This window comes from Bufo bufo, chromosome 6 (genome assembly GCF_905171765.1).
Source record: "Bufo bufo chromosome 6, aBufBuf1.1, whole genome shotgun sequence".
In the NCBI taxonomy this organism is placed as follows: domain Eukaryota; kingdom Metazoa; phylum Chordata; class Amphibia; order Anura; family Bufonidae; genus Bufo; species Bufo bufo.
This window is the reverse complement of record NC_053394.1, coordinates 327,574,531-327,596,152: the sequence shown is the minus strand read 5'-3', so window position 1 is coordinate 327,596,152 and position 21,622 is coordinate 327,574,531. Positions and strand designations below refer to the sequence as shown.

At 42.5% G+C, this 21,622-nt stretch overlaps 1 protein-coding gene across 4 annotated transcripts in view; it reads right to left on the bottom strand.

Moving 5' to 3' along the window:
• Positions 1-2,222: 2,222 nt before the first annotated feature.
• CPNE1 (copine 1) overlaps positions 2,223-21,622 on the bottom strand; it is a 138,213-nt gene continuing 118,813 nt past the window's right edge. For 3 of the 4 annotated variants that reach the window (XM_040434800.1, XM_040434799.1, XM_040434798.1), the window contains 9 exons: positions 20,561-20,659; positions 19,491-19,577; positions 19,214-19,273; positions 11,807-11,940; positions 10,458-10,512; positions 6,681-6,732; positions 6,451-6,584; positions 5,919-6,155; positions 2,223-4,447 (listed from right to left, as the gene is read on the bottom strand). In XM_040434800.1, coding sequence (XP_040290734.1) covers positions 4,331-4,447; positions 5,919-6,155; positions 6,451-6,584; positions 6,681-6,732; positions 10,458-10,512; positions 11,807-11,940; positions 19,214-19,273; positions 19,491-19,577; positions 20,561-20,659 — 975 coding nt within the window. In that variant the 3' untranslated portion in view covers positions 2,223-4,330. Of the gene's footprint in view, positions 4,448-5,918; positions 6,156-6,450; positions 6,585-6,680; positions 6,733-10,457; positions 10,513-11,806; positions 11,941-19,213; positions 19,274-19,490; positions 19,578-20,560; positions 20,660-20,704; positions 20,801-21,622 lie in introns of all 4 variants that reach the window. The other variant, XM_040434801.1, reaches the window with a different exon arrangement.

Here is a 21,622-nt window from a genome sequence, read left to right as displayed (position 1 = left end):
AAAAAATCTCACATGAACTCACCATACCCCTCACAGAATCCAAATGCATAAACATTAGACATTTATATTACAGACTTCTCACGCTTTAGGGCCCCTAAAATGCCAGGGCAGTATAAATACCCCACATGTGACCCCATTTTGGAAAGAAGACACCCCAAGGTATTTCGTGAGGGGCATGGCGAATTCATGTAAAATTTTATTTTTTGTCACAAATTAGTGGAATTAGTGGACTATGTAAGAGAAAAAAAAAATTAAAAAAAATCATTTTCCGCTAACTTGTGGCAAAAAAAATATATTCTAGGAACTCGCCATGCCCCTCACGGAATACCTTGGGGTGTCTTCTTTCCAAAATGGGAACGAGTACCTTTAGGCTTTACAGGGTTGCTCACAATTTAGCCCCGCCCAAAATGCCAGAACAGTAAACACACCCACAAATGACCCCATTTCGGAAAGTAGACACCCCAAGGTATTCGTTGAGGGGCATATTGAGTCCATGAAAGATTGAACTTTTTGGCACAAGTTAGCGGAAAGGGAGACTGAGGAAAAAAAAAAAATTATATATATATATATATATAAAATTTATTTTTTTTCCTCAGTCTCCCTTTCCGCTAACTTGTGCCAAAAAAAAAAAAAAAAAAATTCTATGAACTCGCCATGCCCCTCACGGAATACCTTGGGGTGTCTTCTTTCCAAAATGGGGTCACTTGTGGGGTATTTATACTGCCCTGGCATTTTAGGGGCCCTAAAGCGTGAGAAGAAGTCTGGAATCCAAATGCCTAAAAATACCCTCCTAAAAAGGTACTCGTTGGAATTTGGGCCCCTTTGCACACCTAGGCTGCAAAAAAGTGTCACACATGTGGTATCGCCGTACTCAGGAGAAGTAGGGCAATGTATTTGGGGGTGTCTTTTTACATATAACCATGCTGGGTGAGAGAAATATCTCTGTAAAATGACAACTTTGTATAAAAAAAAAAATAATGGGAAAAATTGTCTTTTACAGAGATATTTATCTCACCCAGCATGGGTATATGTAAAAAGACACCCCAAAACACATTGCCCTACTTCTCCCGAGTACGGTGATACCACATGTGTGACACTTTTTTGCAGCCTAGGTGCGCAAAGGGGCCCAAATTCCAAAGAGTATCTTTACGATTTCACAGGGCATTTTTTACGAATTTGGATTCCAAACTACTTCTCACGCTTTAGATCCCCTAAAATGCCAGGGCAGTATAAATACCCCACAAGTGACCCCATTTTGGAAAGAAGACACCCCAAGATATTCCGTGAGGGGTATGGTGAGTTCATGTAAAATTTTATTTTTTGTCACAAGTTAGTGGAATATGAGACTTTGTAAGAAAAAAATAAATAAATCATTTTCCGCTAACTTGTGACAAAAAATAAAAACTTCCATGAACTCACTATGCCCATCAGCGAATACCTTAGGGTGTCTACTTTCCGAAATGGGGTCATTTGTGGGGTGTTTCTACTGTCTGGGCATTGTAGAACCTCAGGAAACATGACAGGTGCTCAGAAAGTCATAGCTGCTTCAAAATGCGGAAATTCACATTTTTGCACCATAGTTTGTAAACGCTATAACTTTTGCACAAACCAATAAATATACACTTATTGCATTTTTTTTTATCAAAGACATGTAGAACAATAAATTTAGAGAAAAATTTATATAGAAATGTAGTTTTGTTTGAAAAATGTTACAACAGAAAGTGAAAAATTTCATTTTTTTGCAAAAATGTCGGTCAATTTCGATTAATAACAAAAAAAAGTAAAAATGTCAGCAGCAATGAAATACCACCAAATGAAAGCTCTATTAGTGAGAAGAAAAGGAGGTAAAATTCATTTGGGTGGTAAGTTGTATGACCGAGCAATAAACGGTGAAAGTAGTGTAGTGCAGAATTGTAAAAAGTGGTCTGGTCATTAAGGGGGTTTAAGCTAGGGAAGCTGAGGTGGTTAATGAGGCACAAATCAGAGTTCAACTTCGGATTTTGACACTGCAATTTAGCAAGGAACCTACATGTAAATTATACTTATCTGTATAGATGTAGTCTGAATGGGGGCTGTCCCATGTCTATCTGCGCAAGCAACATAACCAAACACATTTTATCATCAAATGAGATGTTTGCATAAAATGGTAGAAGTGGACGCACAGATCCATTTTAGATATATGTGTTTGCAAGAACAATACTGATAGTCAAAACACAAATACAACACTTTTTATATATTTTATTGGACATTTCTATGAAGAAAAATATATATACAAACTGCAAGATGAGATAAAATCCTTGATTATTCTAGCAGTCTACTTGATAAGTCTAGTGCCAGATCAGAGTACAACATGAACTTGCATAAAACAGTTCCTAAGTACTGTTGCATATTACAGTGACTGATATATAAAGCAAAGAAAATGCCAATATGGATATACTTCAGTGACTACAAGGAATAGTAAGAATGATTATAAATCTTCTAAAGGTTCATGTAACAGCAAAACGGCACAAAGCATAGTCAAAGTGAAAAATGCAAAAAATATGGCATCAGTTAATAACTTGGAGGTCAGTAAAAAGGCACATATTACTCCAAGCCAATGCATAGCAAAGTAAAGCATCTAATAAAGTATCCTCTAAGCCAGTGCTTCTCAAAAGCTTTCCTTCATTACCTAAAACCCCTTTTTACCCAATGTAGGTCAAATACTAACGGCACCGAAAATCTATGTTTAGTGAAGAGGTTACCTTATCTTCATAGGAATACTCAGAGAGATTTTATATATTTTAGTACGTGACAATCTCTATGGCTATACAAATGTCCCTGTTGTGACCGGGTAATAATGGCCTCATGTCATCACCCAATTTGGGTAATTTATCTAGGTTAGGGAAGGACCGATCTGACCCTATTAGAGGGCAAATGCTTACTATAACAAGGCACCATTCAGCACTATTGTGATACTCAGGCACAAATAAATTGGCTAATTTAACATATAATTAGCTTAGAGTGATAAATTCAGATTTGGCAATATCATCACATTTTCTGAATTCTCAGTGTCTCCATATGAAAGTGTTACATGTAGAGGGTTAGGTGTGCACTGTGTCTCTAGACAGAATCCCAATGTACAGCTCGTGGGATTTTCTTCTAATTATACATATCAAGGAGTTGTAGCAATGTGAGATGACAAAGCAAAGTTTTAAGCAAATGCCTTTGCAAAGGAATGATAATTTTGATTGCTTCTCACTTACATTTTAATGAAGATCACTCCGTGTAAATTGGTTCTTAAGTCGAGATTCATAATAGAAATGTTTTTAGATCTACCCTTAAACCGCTAAAGAAGGAAGACCAGTGCTCACTTCGCTAGCCGATTAAATCACTTGATTGTAAGCATCAAAACTGTGATGTGTTTCGGCTCTAACACAAGCTCCGATAAGGCTTTTTGTTAGAGATGAAACGTGTCACAGTTTTGACGCTTCCAATAAAGTAATTCAATATAGCAGGCAAAGTGAGTGCCTGTCTTCCCTCTCTACCTCAATATGGGACACATTCCCTAAACATGTCAATTTTTTCCACAAGGTTACAAGAAACCTCAACATGATCACACCATGTGAGTCAACCATGATACCTCGGAAGGGTTATTACAGTTCATATTGGGTGGATTACATAGTTTCTCTCCATAAACTCTGTGGTCATGTACATAATGCCAAAACCAACCTCCAACTGGCTTATATATTTTAATACATACATTTTATATTGATTTGTGGTCAACAAGGTAGGTGTCATCAATTATAGGAATGCTCCTACTTTTCATTCATGGAAAACTCTTAAGTTGAGCTTCTAGTAGTCCTCTCCCTTCACAAGTAACACTGCCTGGAATCAGATTGGATGATAAACCTGCATAGAAGAGGTTCTTTGGTCTTCTGCAGTTGTGGAATGATGACATGTCTGACCTTTATTACATATATAATACCTGCCGCAGCACCATGCTAGCCGATAAAACTGTTTGCCACATCTGTGGTAAACGGATTTCATTCATTGTAGCCATAATCTGATATAAACCCCGAATAAGCCTTCATAGGGTCCAACTTGTTTGCATAGAAATAAACCAAAAGAAGCTAATACCCAAACCATACGAAAAGCAAAAAGGCAGGACCTCCGCCGCTTCAGCGCCATTGTCACCAGGAAAGTCCATTGAAGATTGGCCTGCCACATCTAAGCAAAAAAGAAGGAATAACAGATAACACCCTGAAAAAGTCTTCTATATGATGAAGGTGAAGAATTCTGGATGGTAACCTTCAGGTTGTAGCAGCACCTAACACATGGGATATTCCAACTCCTATGTAGTTTTCTGTTGTGGAGGATTCACAGGTGGCATTCCCAAAAACTTGAAATATGAAACCAGCTGTTTAGGGATCTCAGCAAGAACGGCTTGAGTTAGTGCTTCACGTGGGGCCTGAAAAGCAGTGGAAATAGTGACAGGTTTATAGGAACATGACTGCTCATAGTAATACATAACCCAGTGATCTATACAGTCTGCTAATTTATATTCGTTACCTACAGAGATTTTTAAAAGTTCCAGGTATTTTATTGCTGGGGGAGGGTCACTGAACAAGAGATTTAAAAGGGGTTGTGCAGCAATATACAATACATTGATCAATATCAATATCTGATCGGCTGGGGTCCGACATCTGTCATCCTCGCTGATCAGCTGTTTGAAGCGGAAGCTCCATGCGAGTGCCGCTTCCTCTTCATTACACTGCCCGTCATCTCGGAAGTGCAGTGTAATTGCACGTACTTGATCCAATCACTTGAATGGAGGGAGCACTTGTAATGACACTACTCCACAGGAGACGACGTGTAGCGTAGTGAAGAGAAAGCACTGCTCGCATGGAGCGCCAGCTCCTCTTCAAACAGTTGATTAGTGGACCCTAGTCAATCAGATATTAATGACCTATCCTGAGAACAGGGCATCTATATTGCTGCACAACCCTTTTAAGCAATATGCCTGGAGACACCCGGACTCCCTACTACAGATGTGTAGGCATACTGTATGGTGCCATATTAAAACTGGATTTACACACAGCGGATTTTTCAAGGCATTTACATTGGTTTGTGCCAGATTTCATTTTAAAGCCAATATGAAATTATTGACAAGTCTCCACACAGCATTTTGTATTTTTGCATTTGTGACTTTTTTTTTTTTTATGAAGCATGCTCTAAGTATGGCATTTTTTTTCTGGAGTTTTCCCATCGGTTTCTCTACAGGATTCGAAAAACCACCAGAAAAGCATGTTTTAAATGTTACTAAATAGTGTCACCAAATGCTGAAATACACTTGAAATGCATGTTGTTGTTTTTTTTTTTTGTGCTTCAAGGGGCTGTCCCACCAAAAATATTCTACAGTTGGCAAACCAGCACCTGGATCTGAATATCTTTTGTTGTTGCCTGTAATTAAAAATGTATTATAGCCACTGAGTTATTCAAAGCACATGCTCAGGACACATTCTTGAGAAAGGACATGCCCTCTAAAACGGATCGGTTGAAAAAAAAATAAATCTAGCAGAGCAATGCCGGTGAAGATCTCTGGAGCCATGTGAGGTACAGGGTTGGTTCTAGCTTTGTTAGAAAGAGGTTGTCATGTACTAGATTTTATATGATTTTCATTTTTTTACATTATTCATGGGATAACCCCTTTAAAACCCGTGTGTGTGTGTGTGTGTGTGTGTGTGTGTGTGTGTGTGTGTGTGTGTGAAGCAATGCTCTATAATACTGCACCCAATGGAACGTATCACAATGTGGAATCTGAAGAAAGCTCAGGATAGGTTGTACAGAGTGGTAGTATGGTAGGGCGCCTGAGCCTATTCTGATTTTCAATCTCACTCCACATACTTATGATTAATCACCATAGAAAAATCTCAACTTACATTTTGGAATTGTCGGAATGGCACAAACTGGACAATGTCTCTGGCAGCAGACTCCCCGCTGGAAGACTTCAGGACTCCATTGTCTCCATCAAGAAATTCCATGGCTTTGAAATCTGCACTCCCCACCCCGATGATGATGATAGACATGGGAAGCTTAGAGGCTTGGACAATGGCATTTCTGGTGTCATTAAGGTCGGTGATCTCCCCATCAGTGATGATTAAAAGTACAAAGTATTGCTGGAAACATTAGAAACAAATGTTAGCAAATTAGCACTAATCACAGAGCATGTAATAACAAATTACATAGAAAAGGTCAGTTTTTACCCAGAAACACCACCACTCTTGTCTATGAGTTGTGACTGGTATTGCAGATCATCCCCATTCACGAGAACAGGACTGAGATGCAATAGTAGACAACCCATGAAGTGGTACAGCTATGGAAGAAATGGACCTGTTTTCTCAGATAACCCTTTTAAAAAAAAAAAGGACAACCCAACTATACTACAAATGTGATTTGAGTAAATAAACTCACAGCCGCAGTTTTCTGCTGTGCCACGGCAGCCGCAAACCTGGTCACGTGGTTGATAATGGGAGAGAAGTTTGTTGGTCCATACAGACGAACTTGAGGCAAAGCTTGACGGTAGGCATCCACAATGCCTTGTACACCTGATGATGATAATGCATTAAAAATTAAATGTCAAATTCCTCAAATTTGGAATGTTTTGGGAGGATGTCTGTGCTCTATTCAAATGTGCATCTTACCTGCACAATAAGGATTGCTGGTGTTGAAGTTTAAGGCAAACTCATGAGATACCTGAAAATTAAAATACATTATCAGTCAATGTATTTAGAGATTAAAAGGAATCGGTCATGTTGAATAAGGGGTTTGGCTGCACGCAGCATGTGATAGAGCAGGATGAGCTGAGCAGATTGATATGTAGTTTTATGGGAAAATATGAATAAAACACAAGTTTTACTGAATCTTTTCCCACAAAACTATACATCAATCTGCTCAGCTCCTCCTGCTCTATAACATGCGGCCTGCAGCTCAGACACCATGTTCAAGATGAAAGGTTCCCTTTAAACTGAGTATCTGGAGTATCTGGCTTGGCTTACTCCCATTATGTTTCAAAGCCTGTTTGAAAGGCCAGACCTATAGGATAGCTGCTCTCCAACAGGAGGTGCTAGAGGCAAGGCTATCTTTGGAAAGAAGGCTAATTTGCACACCATAGGAGAATTGCAAGGCCTGGAAGACCACTTCTACCTATTAGGCAAGATCCACGAAGTAGAAACAGTATTCCCTAGATCCCTGACAAAGGCCTCTTACCCAGCCAAACAAGAACTGATGAAGGGCACGCACCCCGAAACAATTGTCTGCAGATCAGCGTCTGGTTTAGCTCATGTCCTAGATTATGTTGCAAGCACCATTTCAAAGGCCAGACACTGAGTTCCTACGATAGATGCCTTCCAACAGGTGGCGCTAGAGGCTAGGGCTAGTCTGCATACCGCAGAACACAAAAGGACTACATTGTAGGATACAAAAAAAAGCAAACCTAAAAAACTGAATTTTGAAATGTATCCATATTGTGAAAAATATGAAATGTATCCATATTGTCAAAAATTACATACGTTTTAAGGGATGGCACAAATTGTTATTGCTTTATGTAGTGTGTACTTAGCCCAAATACTATTATTTGATTAAAACTGTTCAAGCCCACAACACTCGCAATGTCCAAACAATAATTACAACAGCAGGTTAAATCATAGACTCATGATACCTGTAGCACTTTTTTTAAAATTAATCCATTTATTTCCAATAGTTAGCAAATAACGTCAGTCGGTCATAGCTGGTCAACTCCACCACCATCTCCATTCTTGTAAAATAATCCCCTTCACGTATCGCGGGTAGCTGTATCCAAAACTATAAGTCTGAGATTTAACCTGTAAGGCCTCTTTCACACGGGCGTTGCGGAAAAATGTGCGGGTGCGTTGCGGGAACACCCGCGATTTTTCCGCGCGAGTGCAAAACATTGTAATGCGTTTTGCACTCGCGTGAGAAAAATCGCGCGTGTTTGGTACCCAAACCCGAACTTCTTCACAGAAGTTCGGGCTTGGGATCGGTGTTCTGTAAATAGTATTATTTTCCCTTATAACATGGTTATAAGGGAAAATAATAGCATTCTGAATACAGAATGCTAAGTAAAACAGGGCTGGAGGGGTTAAAAAAAATAAAAAATCATTTAACTCACCTTAATCCACTTGCTCGCGATGCCCGTCATCTCCGTCTGACTCTTTTACTGTATAGGACCTGTGGAGAGCATTAACTATAGTTTAAGGACCTGGGATGACGTCACTTTGGTCATCACATGGTACGTCACATGATCTTTTACCATGGTGAATCACCATGGTAAAAGATCATGTGACGTACCATGTGATGACCGGAGTGACGTCATCCCAAGTCCTTAAACTATAGTTAATGCTCTCCACAGGTCCTAGACAGTAAAAGAGTCAGACGGAGATGCCGGCTACGCGAGCAAGTGGATAAAGGTGAGTTAAATGACACTTTATTTTTTTTTAACCCCTCCAGCCCTGTTTTACTTAGCATTCTGTATTCAGAATGCTATTATTTTCCCTTATAACCATGTTATAAGGGAAAATAATAAGGTTCGGGTCTCCATCCCGATCGTCTCCTAGCAACCGTGCGTGAAAATCGCACCGCATCCGCACTTGCTTGCGGATGCTTGCGATTTTCACGCAACCCCATTCATTTCTATGGGGCCTGCGTTACGTGAAAAACGCACAAAGAGGAGCATGCTGCGATTTTCACGCAACGCAAAAGTGATACGTGAAAATCACCGCTCGTGTGCACAGCCCCATAGAAATGAATGGGTCAGTATTCAGTGCGGGTGCAATGCGTTCACCTCCCGCATCGCATCCGCGCGGAATACTCGCTCGTGTGAAAGGGGCCTAATTGTTTGGACATTGCAAGTGTTGTGGGCTTGAGCAAGGTTAATTGGATGCTAGTATTTGGACCGAGTGCACACTATATGAACAGATTGTGATATTGCACAAGTGTACGGTCATTCGAAAATATGTAATTTGAGGAGATTTCTGGAATTATATAAATGGTATAAAGGATACCGTGCATACACCGCACCCACTATATATCTGGCATAAGATCGCTGCTGATTTTCAAACATAATCCTGACGAAGGATAGCGATCTATCCAAAATGCGTTGGCTGGCCGACACATACACCCCTCCGTAGCTCAAACCGTGACGGCACTTGTGGCCCCAGAGGAGTGCGAACGGAGCTGAGCCACTGGCCGGGGCACGCTCCTAAATAGATACTGATCTAATATACCCTGGATTATTTCACTGCACATAAAGAGAAAGTAACGCATCTGGTCTCAAGAAGCAATAGCAAGGTAAATAACTCCTTGGGTATAATGTTTTCAAATCTGCGGCGATCTTAAGTGGCGATACCAGAGATATAGTGGGTGCGGTATATGTGCAGTATCCTTTATACCATTTATATAAACGTCCTTTTTGCAGCAGTTGTTGTAGTACTGATGCGATACCGCAGCAAAGTATAGGGATTGAATAGTGGTGGGGAACGAGCGCCAGTGTATTATAAGAAGTGATTTGTAATTTGATTTCTGGAATCACAGACTTTTAGGACTCATGCACACAAAACTTATTTTCTTTCCATGCCCGTTCTTTTTTTTGCGGACCGTATGCGTAACCATTCTTTTTAATGGGTTCGCAAAAAAAGGAAAGTTACTTTGCGTACATTCCGTTTTCGGATGTCCGTTCCGCAAAAAAATAGAACATGTCCTATTATTGTCCGCATTACAGACAAGGATAGTACTGTTCCATTCCGCAAAATACGGAATGTACACGGACGTCATCTGTATTTTTTGCGGATCGCAACTTACATATGGTCCTGTGCATGAGGCCTTAGACTGAGGTGTCCTCAGTTACTAATAGTGATTAGCGATTGCATGAATATATTACAGCAAGCTGAAAATACTGGACTCTGTGTCGAAGGTGAAATATCAACATGAAAAAGATTATTTTAAGATATTGGAGAGCGTGGTGAGGGTAACCAGCTATGTGAACATACTAACTGAAGTTGTTTGCAAACTATTGGAAATAAATGGATTCCAAACCGACTCGGACTGGCTCACTGGGGACCCCCCCGTGTACTTTACACAGATAGACAGATGTCTTTTTTCAGCCTTATAAACTAGGTTATTAACTGCAAGTAAATATAATGATTTGATGCATTTCACAACTTATCTTGGCTGATCCTGCCAAAACACTTAGGAAATGTTTTTGGCCTTCCATGACAGTTTTGAGATGACATGATGAACTTGGTGTAGGCCATATACTCCACTGACACAGTGCACGCCAGGAAAAGTTGTATGGTTTTGGTGACACCTTGGGTAGACTTACCAATATGGCAGTTCGATACGCCATTGCTGGCGCTAAACCAGGGAAATAAACCTGTGCATCTTAAATTATTAAATCATCTTACCTGCCAGTTTGGTGGGACCTGGGCTCCAAATCCAAAAGCCGGGAACTGTTTGTCTCTGTAAGCAAGAAATATTATAGCAGAGCTTAATAATCGGCAAACTAGTTCTGCCACAAAAACATAAAAAGTACAAATATAATCCCATTGTGCTCTATGTCACACGTATAAAATGAATATAAATAACATGAAAGACACAACCTGTAGGGGGGAAAATTTCACTAACAGACATAGGATCCAGCGAATAAAAGAAAAAAATTCTTTATATGTATTTTTTTTTTTAAACCTTCTTCATCTACATGGCGGCGGTAGGCTCTTATCTCTAACCTGACGTATAAAAGGGTCGGGTTACATCGCGATCTGCCGGCGGCCCGTACCGCCACATATCTCTGTGACAGCGCTGTCATTAGTCAGCTGCGGTCACAGGGAGGTGTGCCGTGGCCAGCTGGAGCGATCAGGCAGTAATACATGCTTGTAGCACTCTGCTACAAGGTTGTATTGCATTGAAGAAGTTGAAAGCCGGCAGGGAGCACTTTTTGTTATGTAACAGCACCTGCTGGCTTTAAAATTAAAATGTCAACCTGCAGGCTGGGAATTAACCTCTTCCTGCCTTGACTGTGGCAGAACGGGGTTAATTCACTTAAAAAAAAAAAAAAAAAAAAAAAAACGTAGAATGTCCAAATTTCCCTAAGATGAATAACACTTTGAAGGGGCTTGTAGCGTTTTGGCGCTGTACAAGATTTTTCGGTGCCTAAACCATCACACGCAGGTGCCTGCTATATTATACAGCTTTTACTCCCCTCTCACTGACGAGATCGCCATCTAAGATTGAATTCACACGTCCGTGGAACAAGGTCTGTGAGACGCCGGACTGGCATCCTGCTTAGTGCAGTAACACACGGCGTCACTGGTTGCTATGACGCCGTGCGCTTTATGCCGCCGCAGTACAGTAATACACTCTTATGATCTATACGAGTGTATTACTATACAGCAGCGGCAGCACGAAGTGCATGGCGTCATAGCAACTAATGACGCCGTGCGCTCCTGCACTAAGCAGGATGCCAGTCCGGTGTCTCACGGACCGGTTTCCACGGACATATGAATTCAGACTTCGAGGTTAGAGTGAAGGAAGAGGTTTCCAAGCTTGTTGACAAATGCAGACAGACAATGTAAACCCTAACAGGTAGGTCACATTGGAATGACAAAGCCCAATGTCCTACCTATTACCAGGTTTCAGGGAAGACCCCCCTTTGTTGCTGGGTCATGGAGCTTGTTTTTTGCAGGATAAGTTTTGGAAGGACATATGGACACAAGGAAAACATATATGGATCATAAGCAACAGTGGAGAATCTTACGTGTCATAGTCCTGGACAACGTTACCCACACACCATATTGCGGTAAGATATTCGTTAACACCATTTGGGCTGATGAAGTGTAATGAGTCAGGTGATTTGGGATCTCCATTGGAACCAGTGAAATCAATTCCAACCTAAAAATATGAAACGAAGAAAGAACAATAAGAAAAATGGATAAAGGATGTTGGGTTGGTTTATGTTAAACTGTATACCAATACCATGCTCTAAAGCCAATAGACAAAAGTGTGTGTTTTTTCTGGGGAGTCGGGAATCAAAAGCATTTTTCTAACCTTGGACAAGCTGTTTTAAGGTCTGTCAGTAGTTTTGGCCTGGAAAAACTAGTGACAGCGCTAGGTAGGAGAAATGTTTAACCCCTTAAGGACCCTGCCATTTTTCACCTTAAAGGGATTCTGTCATCAGATTTAACCCCTCTAACCTAAACATATGCTCATGTCCAGACTAATAATAAGAATCCTAAGCTGGCCTTATTAAAACTCACTGTGCCTCTATTTGCCCAAAAAAATGTTTTTTATAACCTGTCAATCACTTACTTAAGGTGCCCAAGGGGAGGTCCGTTAATACAGGGTGCCCGGCCGCACCCCTTGCCAGCGCCGCCTTCCCTGTCTTCAGCGCCGCCTTCTACAGCTCAGCGCCGCCTCCGCAATCCTCTCCGTCCCTCTGCCAGATCCCGCGCCTGCGCACTAAGCTCAGCCTGATGCGCCCGTGCGGACTCCAGGCAGCGGCTTCATTGAGCGAAGTGTGCATGCGCCGGCCTGATGCGCCCTTCGCTCAACCCTGATATGACCTGCAGATTGGCGCCAACCTCTCACAGCCCGGGATCTGACCGAGGGACGGGGAGGATTGCGGAGGCAGCGCTGAGCTGTAGAAGGCAGCGCTGAAGACAGGGAAGGCGGCACTGGGCACCGGACGGCGAGGGGTGCGGCCGGGCACTGTATTAACGGACCTCCCCTTGGGCACCTTAAGTAAGTGATTGACAGGTTATAAAAACCTGTTTTTTGGGCAAATAGAGCCCAGTGAGGTTTAATAAGGCCAGCTTAGGATTCTTCTTATTAGTCTGGACATGAGCATATGTTTAGTTTAGAGGGGTTAAATCTGATCACAGAATCCCTTTAAGGACCAGGCCATTTTTTGCAAATCTGACATGTGTCACTTTATGTGGGGATAACTTTAAAACGCTTTTACTTATCCAAGCCATTCTGAGATTGTTTTCTCATCAAATATTGTACTTCATGACAGTGGTAAATTTGAGTCAAAATATTAAATTTTTATTTATAAAAAAAATACAGAATTTATAGTTCACTAGATAATATCGTAGGGAGTAGGCGACCACAAGAATAACGTTTAACTATTGAAATGTCGCTAAAATATAACTTTTATTCTGATAGTTAAAAATAGAAAGACAAGAGTGGGTATTCTCAACTTAACGTATAAGTAAAACCACATACACAGTCCAAGGTAAGGTGCTCCCTAAGTACGGGTGCATTGTTAACCCCTCAGATCACAACCCAGGACTGTGTACATACAAAGGGAGCAGACTGGTAGCTGGAAATCAGGGGGGTGGGAACCTAGCAATGAGCGCACTCCCACCTAGTATTCCCCTAATATATAACCAGTTACTACACTGCAAAGTATTAATATGGGTCTGCTGCCCTTTGACTGTAATTTTTCACTAGGCTACCTATATGTGTCGCTATTTACATTGAAGCTGTCTCCTATCTCTTCAGGATAGACAGCCTGGCTCAACGCGTTATTGATTATACAGCCAAGTCATCAGGAGCTATTACAGTTAGACAAACACACAGCAAGTGCTGCACGCTCTGGTACATAGCGTGAAGACACGTAGCCTGCGGCACTGGGATCGCCATAGCGTGCCCGCCCAGCGCAGCTGCTAAAGAAGAAAAAGACACGCCCCCTAGGCCGGCATTAGCAGCGTGGGAGCCAATGAATCAGGAGCACTGCAGGTGAACGGCGCACCCCTGCCCCGCCTATTCACATCGCTGAAGGAGGCATAAGGAGTAAGTAAAGTATCAAGGAGTGATCAAAGGCGGCACCATCGCATCCAGGGCATACCAAAGCCCACAAGATGGGTGCCAAGCGGGTGACAGTCAGGAGTAACCTATAATATAATGCATATGCCCAAGTGTACACTAGATGTGTCAATCATTCCACAGTATGTGTGTACACAATACACAGAATGGATCAATAAATCCTCAGTGTGTGTATCCTAATATAACATAACCACACACATATGGTGGAACTGGACACATAAAAGAGCGTCTATGAATGTCACACCTGTAGAATCAATAAATAGACCCATGTAAATTATGTCAACAAAATAGCACTGATTCCAGATGACCTTACGGAGGTGACAACCACAATCGAATCATCACAGAGATATTAAAACCCTGGTCAACAACATCTGGGGACCATACTGTCAGATTTCACGTAGTCACAAAACTCAGAGGTCTAGTCCAGGTACATCTCACTGAATATAGCTGGTATACAAAATAAATTCATTTAAACCATGGGGCTTTACGGTCTGTAAGGTAAAGGTCCATTGAGCCTCTTTGCGGAGGAGGAGATTATCCACATCGCCCCCTCGCGCAGATGTTCTGATATGCTCAATTCCTTGAAACCTGAAACAGTCGGTCGTATCAGGGTGATATTTCAAAACATGCTGAGCAATTGGTGTATCGGCTTCATTGGAAATATCCCGCAGATGTTCACCGATCGGACGTCGAAACTCACGTTTTGTTTTGCCAACATACTGTAATTTGCATAAGCATGTTGCCACATAGACCACTTCCACTGTTCTAGAATTGATAAAGGACCAAATCGCATAGCTCTTCTTCTTCGTAGTGGTTACAACCGTCTTCCCCTTCTTTATAACTTTACAAGCCACACATCCACTACTATTGAAAGTGCCTGGTGGTCTGTTGGGTAACCAAGTATCACGTGCTGGAGTGGAAAATGCACTGTGTAGCAGTTTATCCCTCAGATTACCACCTCTACGGAACGTGATGTATGGATGATCTCCCACTAGGTGTCCCACAATCGGATCTGACTGCAAAAGACCCCAGACATCATTTAAAACCTTCCGTATTTCCCTATGTGCTACATCAAACGTACCAATAAGGCCTTATGCACACGGCCGTTGTGCGGCCGTTCCGTGCATTGGGGACAGCAATTGCGGTCCCCAATGCACGGGCAACATCCGTGCAGAGGGCCGGACCCATTCAACTTAAATGGGTCTGTGGTCTGTCCGCACCGCAAAAAAATATGACATGTCATATTTATTTGCGGTGCGGAACAACGGAAAGAAACACCACGGAAGCACTCAGTCATGGAACGGAACACCGGAAACACTACGGTTCCGCATCTCCGGAATTGCTGACCCATTCAAGTGGTGCACACGACCGGCGGCCGCCCAACGGCCGTGTGCATGAGGCCTAATTCTTGCTTTGGAATCATCCGTATTGATGGTTTTAGGATGTAGAAGGTTCTCTCTGTTGCATGATGATATGTTTGTCTGAGTGGTTCTGCTGGGTAGCCCCTATGACTAAACCTGGTCCTCAAGTCATTTGCAGCAACTACCGAATTTACCAAAAATTTAGAACAATTAGCAATTTTCAATATTTCAATTTCTCTGCTTTTAAAACAGATAGTGATACCTCCTAAAATAGTTATTACTTTACATTCCCCATATGTCTACTTCATGTTTGGATCATTTTGTAAATGACATTTTCTTTTTTGGGACATTAGAAGGCTTAGTTTAGAAGCAAATCTTGAAATTTTCTAAAACCCACTTTTTAAAGGACCAGTTCAGGTCTGAAGTCACTTTGTGAGGCTTACATAATAGAAACCACCCATAAATGGCCATTTTAGAAACTACACCCCTCAAGGTATTCAAAACTGATTTTACAAACTTTCTTAACCCTTTAGGCTACTTTCACACTGCCGTTTCTGGGTCCGCCTGTGAGATCCGTTTCAAGGCTCTCACAAGCGGCGCCAAACGGATCAAATGCATTCTGAATGGATAAGATTAGTTCAGAATGCATCAGTTTGGCTCCGTTCCGCCTCCATTCCGCTCTGGAGGCGGACACCAAAACGCTGCTGGCAGCGTTTTGGTGTCCGCCTGGCGATGCGGAGCCAAACGGATCCGTCCTGACTTATTATGTAAGTCAATGGGGACGGTTCAGTTTACATTGACACAAATATGGTGCAATTGTAAACGGATCCGCCCCCCATTGACTTTCAATGTAAGTCAGGACGGATCCGTTTGACTTACACTTAGACTTAGATTTTTTTTGGAGAGAAAAATGCAGACGGATCCGTTCTGAACGGATACCAGCGTTTGCATTTATAGGTGCGGATCCGTCTGTGCAGATACCAGCCGGATCCGCACCTAACGCAGGTGTGAAAGTAGCCTGAGGTGTTTCACAAGAATTAAAGGAAAATGTAGATGAATTTTCAGAATTTCACTTTTTTGACAGATTTTCCATTTGAATCCATGTTTTTCCGCTAACAAAGCAAGGGTTAACAGCCAAACAAAACTCAATATTTATTACCCTGATTCTGTAGTTTACAGAAACACCCCATATGTGGTCGTAAACTGCTGTATGGGCACACGGCAGGGCGCAGAAAGAAAGGAACACCATATGGTTTTTGGAAGGCAGATTTCACTGGGATAATTTTAAGTTGCCATGTCACATTTGAAGACCCCCTGATGCACCCCTAGAGTAGAAACTCCCAAAAAAGTGACCCCATTTTGGAAACTACGGGATAAGGTGGCAGTTTTGTTGGTACTATTTTAGGGTACATATGATTTTTGGTTGCTCTAGATTACACTTTTTGTGAGGCAAGGTAACAAAAAATAGCTGCTTTTGCACCGTTTTTCATTTTTTGTTATTTACAATGTTCATCTGACAAGTTAGATCATGTGGTATTTTTATAGAGCAGGTTGTTACAGACGCGACAATACCAAATATGACTAAATCATTTGAAAAAAAAATATATATGATATAATTTTTTAGTGTCTCCATATTCTGAAAACCATACTTTTATTAAATTATTTGGGCGACTGTCTTATGTAGGGGCTAATTTTTTTCGGTATGAGATGACTGATTGATAATATTTTGGGGTGCATATGACTTTTTGATCACTTGGTATTACACTTTTTGTGATGTAAGTTGGCAAAAAATAGCTTTTTTGACACACTTTTTATTTTATCTTTTTTACGGTGTTCACCTGAGGGGTTAGATCATGTGGTATTTTTATAGAGCAGGTTGGTACTATTTTGGGGGGCATTTGATCGCTTGGTGTTACACTTTTAGTGATGTAAGGCTACTTTCACACTTGCGTTAGGAGCGGATCCGTCTGGTGTCTGTACAGACGGATCCGCTCCTATAATGCAAACGCTTGCATCCGTTCAGAACGGATCCGTCTGCATAACTGTTTATTTCAGATCTGATTTTTCACTTCGGGAAAACTCAGATCCGACAGTATATTCTAAACACAGAAGCGTTCCCATGGTGATGGGGACGCTTCAAGTTAGAATATACTAAAAGAACTGTGTACATGACTGCCCCCTGCTGCCTGGCAGCACCCGATCTCTTACAGGGGGCTGTGATCCGCACAATTATTGTGCGAATCATAGCCCCCTGTAAGAGATCAGGTGCTACCAGGCAGGAGGGGGCAGACCCCCTCCCTCCCTAGTATTAAATGTGACCAGTGCGGCCCCCTCCTTCTATATTCATTGGTGGCCAGTGCGGCCCCCCCTCCCTCCCTCCCCAGTATTACATGTAACCAGTGCGGCTCCCCTCCCTCTATATTCATTGGTGGCCAGTGCGGATTCCCAGTATTAAATATGACCAGTGCGGCCCCCCTCCCTTTATATTCATTGGTGGCCGGCCAGTGCGGATTCCCAGTATTGTGACCAGTGCGGCCTCCCGCTCCCTCCCTTTACAGACATCGCGTGTGCCGCGGTCAGCGCTGACCACGGCACATCAAGGGTTAATGCGCCGGCATCTGTGTTTTTACCGATACCGGCGCAAACAGCAGGGGTCTGGCTATCAGTGACTGCCGAACCCCTGCCACTGATCGGCTACATGTATGGCGCTGGTCCTTAAGTCACGTCCACCAGCATTGTACATGTACGGCGGAGGTGCTTATGGGGTTAAACATACCATTTATGTGCATCACTGAGAAGTTTTAATCCAGCATGCTCCACTACAGCAAGTTCCCCCTGGGCGTGCCCTAGGCTCTCTCTAGTAAGCACTTCAGAGTGCCACCCCTCTTGACTAACTGCTGTAATGGGCTTCTTGGATGGACATTAGGGCATTCGCTCAGAGCAGAGGGGAGGGATTGTGGAGCACATACTGCAGAGAATCAAGGACTACAGACTTTATAAAATCTTCATATATAGCATTTTGGATTTTTGCCATTTTTGGGATGCAGTTTTTGTCTATGGACATCTCTATAATAATGCAAAATAAATAAATAAATACAAAATGTATAAAAATAAAAATCAATGACTGACTATCTCTCCTGATCTTCCCATATATATGCATGCTCAACTTGACTTGCATGTGTAGTCAATGAGAAGAATAGAGAAAGCCACTTCCAGATGCCTCTGGTAGCGGCTTATCTCCCCCAGAACAAAACAATCTGATAAATTCAACAAGCCCAATCCTCATCTCCCCAGACATCATCAATGGAGAAGATTTAGGAAGCCGTATGCACATTAGATGGTTAGTCTAACCCTCAAAAAAATTTTTAAAAAAATTCAGGTTCGGCCAACATAGCTCTAATGTGTACAGCCAACTTAAGACGCCAAATCACATCCGCATCATAGTTTCCATTATAAATAAAAACCTTGATGCAGTCCCAGATCCATCTCACGATGAATATTAGCCTCTTCCAGTGCTATTTTTCCAATCAAAAAACATTTGAAGCGCCAACTAAAAAGGGTGTATTAGACACTCTGATGCTGCAAGCAATTGTCGGGAGGAGGGAAGTTTTCTCTCCTGGCAGTCGCCAGATAGCTAGCAGAGGAGACCCTGCTATTACATGCAGAGATGTCCTCCACAGCATGGAGCGGAGCGATTGCTATGCCATCTCTTGTTCCCATTTAGGACAGCAGTGTGCCAGCGGCAGATCGTGATTACATAGCATGATCTGCCGCTGGCGAATCCAGATCTTTCAGCATAGCCCAATGAACGGCAATCGGAGGCAGTATTAGACTGCCAGATGATCACTAAAGGAGCGTTCATAGGAAATCATAGAAAATCTGCCCACCTAATGATAAAGATGTGAAGATCGGCACCATCCTACACCAGTTTAAAGTTATGAGGTCACTAAGCTAATTATATTTATGCAATGACTTACTGTGAAGTTGATCTGGCAACCACCCATCACATAATCCAGGAAGGAATACTCTACGTCTATCTAAAAGAGAAAATAAGGAGGTAAAAGCAGAATTCTACAATAAAAAGAGGTGCGCCATGCAATATTGCAGCTGGTATCTTCACACTTGCCACTCATGATGGAATGAATTAGCTTCAGTCTATAAAATAACTGTTACCCCCTACTGATCTACCCTTGAGCATAATTTATCCCACACCACACATATCTTCAGATCAACAGACATAGAAAAGTAACTCACTTTGCAAGACTTGACCCGAATCACACCAGAGTTCTTATAGCCCTTCTTCTTCTGCTTCTTCTGGGGGTTAATACATTCAATCTCCACCTAGACAAAAGAGGGATTCCAATGACTACAGGTGGCCATACTCATTAGATAGAAGTGTTAATGGGGAGGGGGAGGTTGGCTCCATCTCAGAGGAACAATGTAAAACAGAATTGGCACTGACGCCTCAGTTATCATTGTGTGAGGGCCAACGAATGTCCCAACTGTTTCTTGTTCAGACTCCATCCTTTCTGTTCAAGATCGGGGTTAGGAACGATGCCTCCTGCCCTAGATGTGGGGGGAGTCCGGCGTCCCTGCTACACATGTTCTGGGAGTGTACGGAGCTTAGGACTTTTTGGACAGGCGTGCTCACTTGTATTAAAGGACGAATATCATATTGGTCAGAGGACATGTGTGTTGGGAATATTGGACATTAAAAACTGGAGTTCTCGTCTGGGAGTGCAGCGTCTGCTAAATACTGGCTTAGACCCCAGACCCGCTTTATTCCCCTCTGCTTATTATTGATGATTGCCTTGCCCGTGGTCTGAGGAATTTGCACCAGGATTCACTATATAGTGCTGCTGCCTTTCTTTGTTGGACATTATATTATAATTATATATATATATATATATATATATATATATACATATACATATACATACACACACATATATACATATACACACACACACACACCAAAAGGGCAATGTTAGGACAAGTTTACCAAAATTTGGGACAAATGGGTAATGTATAGGACCATGGTAATATAGCCTGACATATGGGTCTTGTGGTTGTGATGGGAGGGGTGACCTCAGTGAGAGCTGTGCGATTCTGGAACAGGCATCCATGAGACCGAAACAGGGATGAGGAAGTGGGGTGGGGATTGGTGATTGAGTTTATCCAGATACACAACCTGCACCATAAAATGAGACAGCACTAGATATTTGCACGATTGCAGTTTTATTATAAAAAGAAGTGATCAGACTTCTCAGTTGCCCCGTGGCAAAGAAAAAAATTAATGAGTAAAAACATGAAACAGATCTCACCGGAAAACCTCCTCCTGCTTTCTGCAGCTGAGACAAGTTAGTTTCAAATATCCCTATTAAGTCATGAGAGCCATCGCTATCATAATCAGTACAGTGCACCTAGAGGAAGAGAGGTAGGCAGTGAGAAAAGGTTATTGGGCTCACCGCTTGCTCCTGAGCTCCCAGCAGCTTGGATGTGATGCACTCGAATTCTCCTATGAGATCAGAGCTGGAGCTGTCATCATGATCGCTAACTGAGACCTGACATTAAAACACACTGGTGAGCCTAGGCACACAAACTTTTATTTTTTATTTTAACCTGTGGAAATGGTTAGATTGAAAATCACAGTATTCAGTACACCAATTACACCATCATGTCACACTTTATGTAGGGCTCATGCACAAGGTCATACTTGTAGGTCAAGCATAGGCTCCATAGAGATGCATGAGCCCTCTTCTGCTGCTGATTGTTATCACACTTCATTTGTGCATAAGTAGGGTACAGCTCCATACTAAAGCTGCACGAGTCTTAACTAGGATGGACCAATGGAAGTTTCTTCTTTGAGCAGCTGTACCTGTATGTCCAGAACGCTGCTGTTGCCTCCCTGCAGACTGCCCAGTTTGTGCTTTCTTCCCCATCTGCATTCTGGGCGAGTTGCTCTTGGATTCTCCCACCCAGTGGCGTAGCGTGGTGGAGGGGGAGGGGGGGGGGGGGGGGGGGGGCCAGGAGTACGGTTGCCCCGGGAGCCAAATTGCAGGGGGCACCAGGCATTACAATGAGGGCCACGGGAGCCCATGGCTTCCGTCCGCTCCGTTCTGCCTCATAGGCTTCAGGCCCTAAGCCTATGAGGCATTAGAACGGCGCAGGAGATTGCGATTACCTCACCGTGACCTCCTGTGTCGGGTCTCACGACATGATGTCATGACGCAGCGCAGGAGTGCACAGTGATGTGTTCGTGACCGCCTGTGCGGGGACGCCACAAACTGTGATGGAGTGAGGAAGAGAGGCGAGCATTTATTTTTTTAAAGTAAGTACCCTAAGTCAGTCCATACTGGGGGGCAGTATGGAGGTGGGGGCAGAAG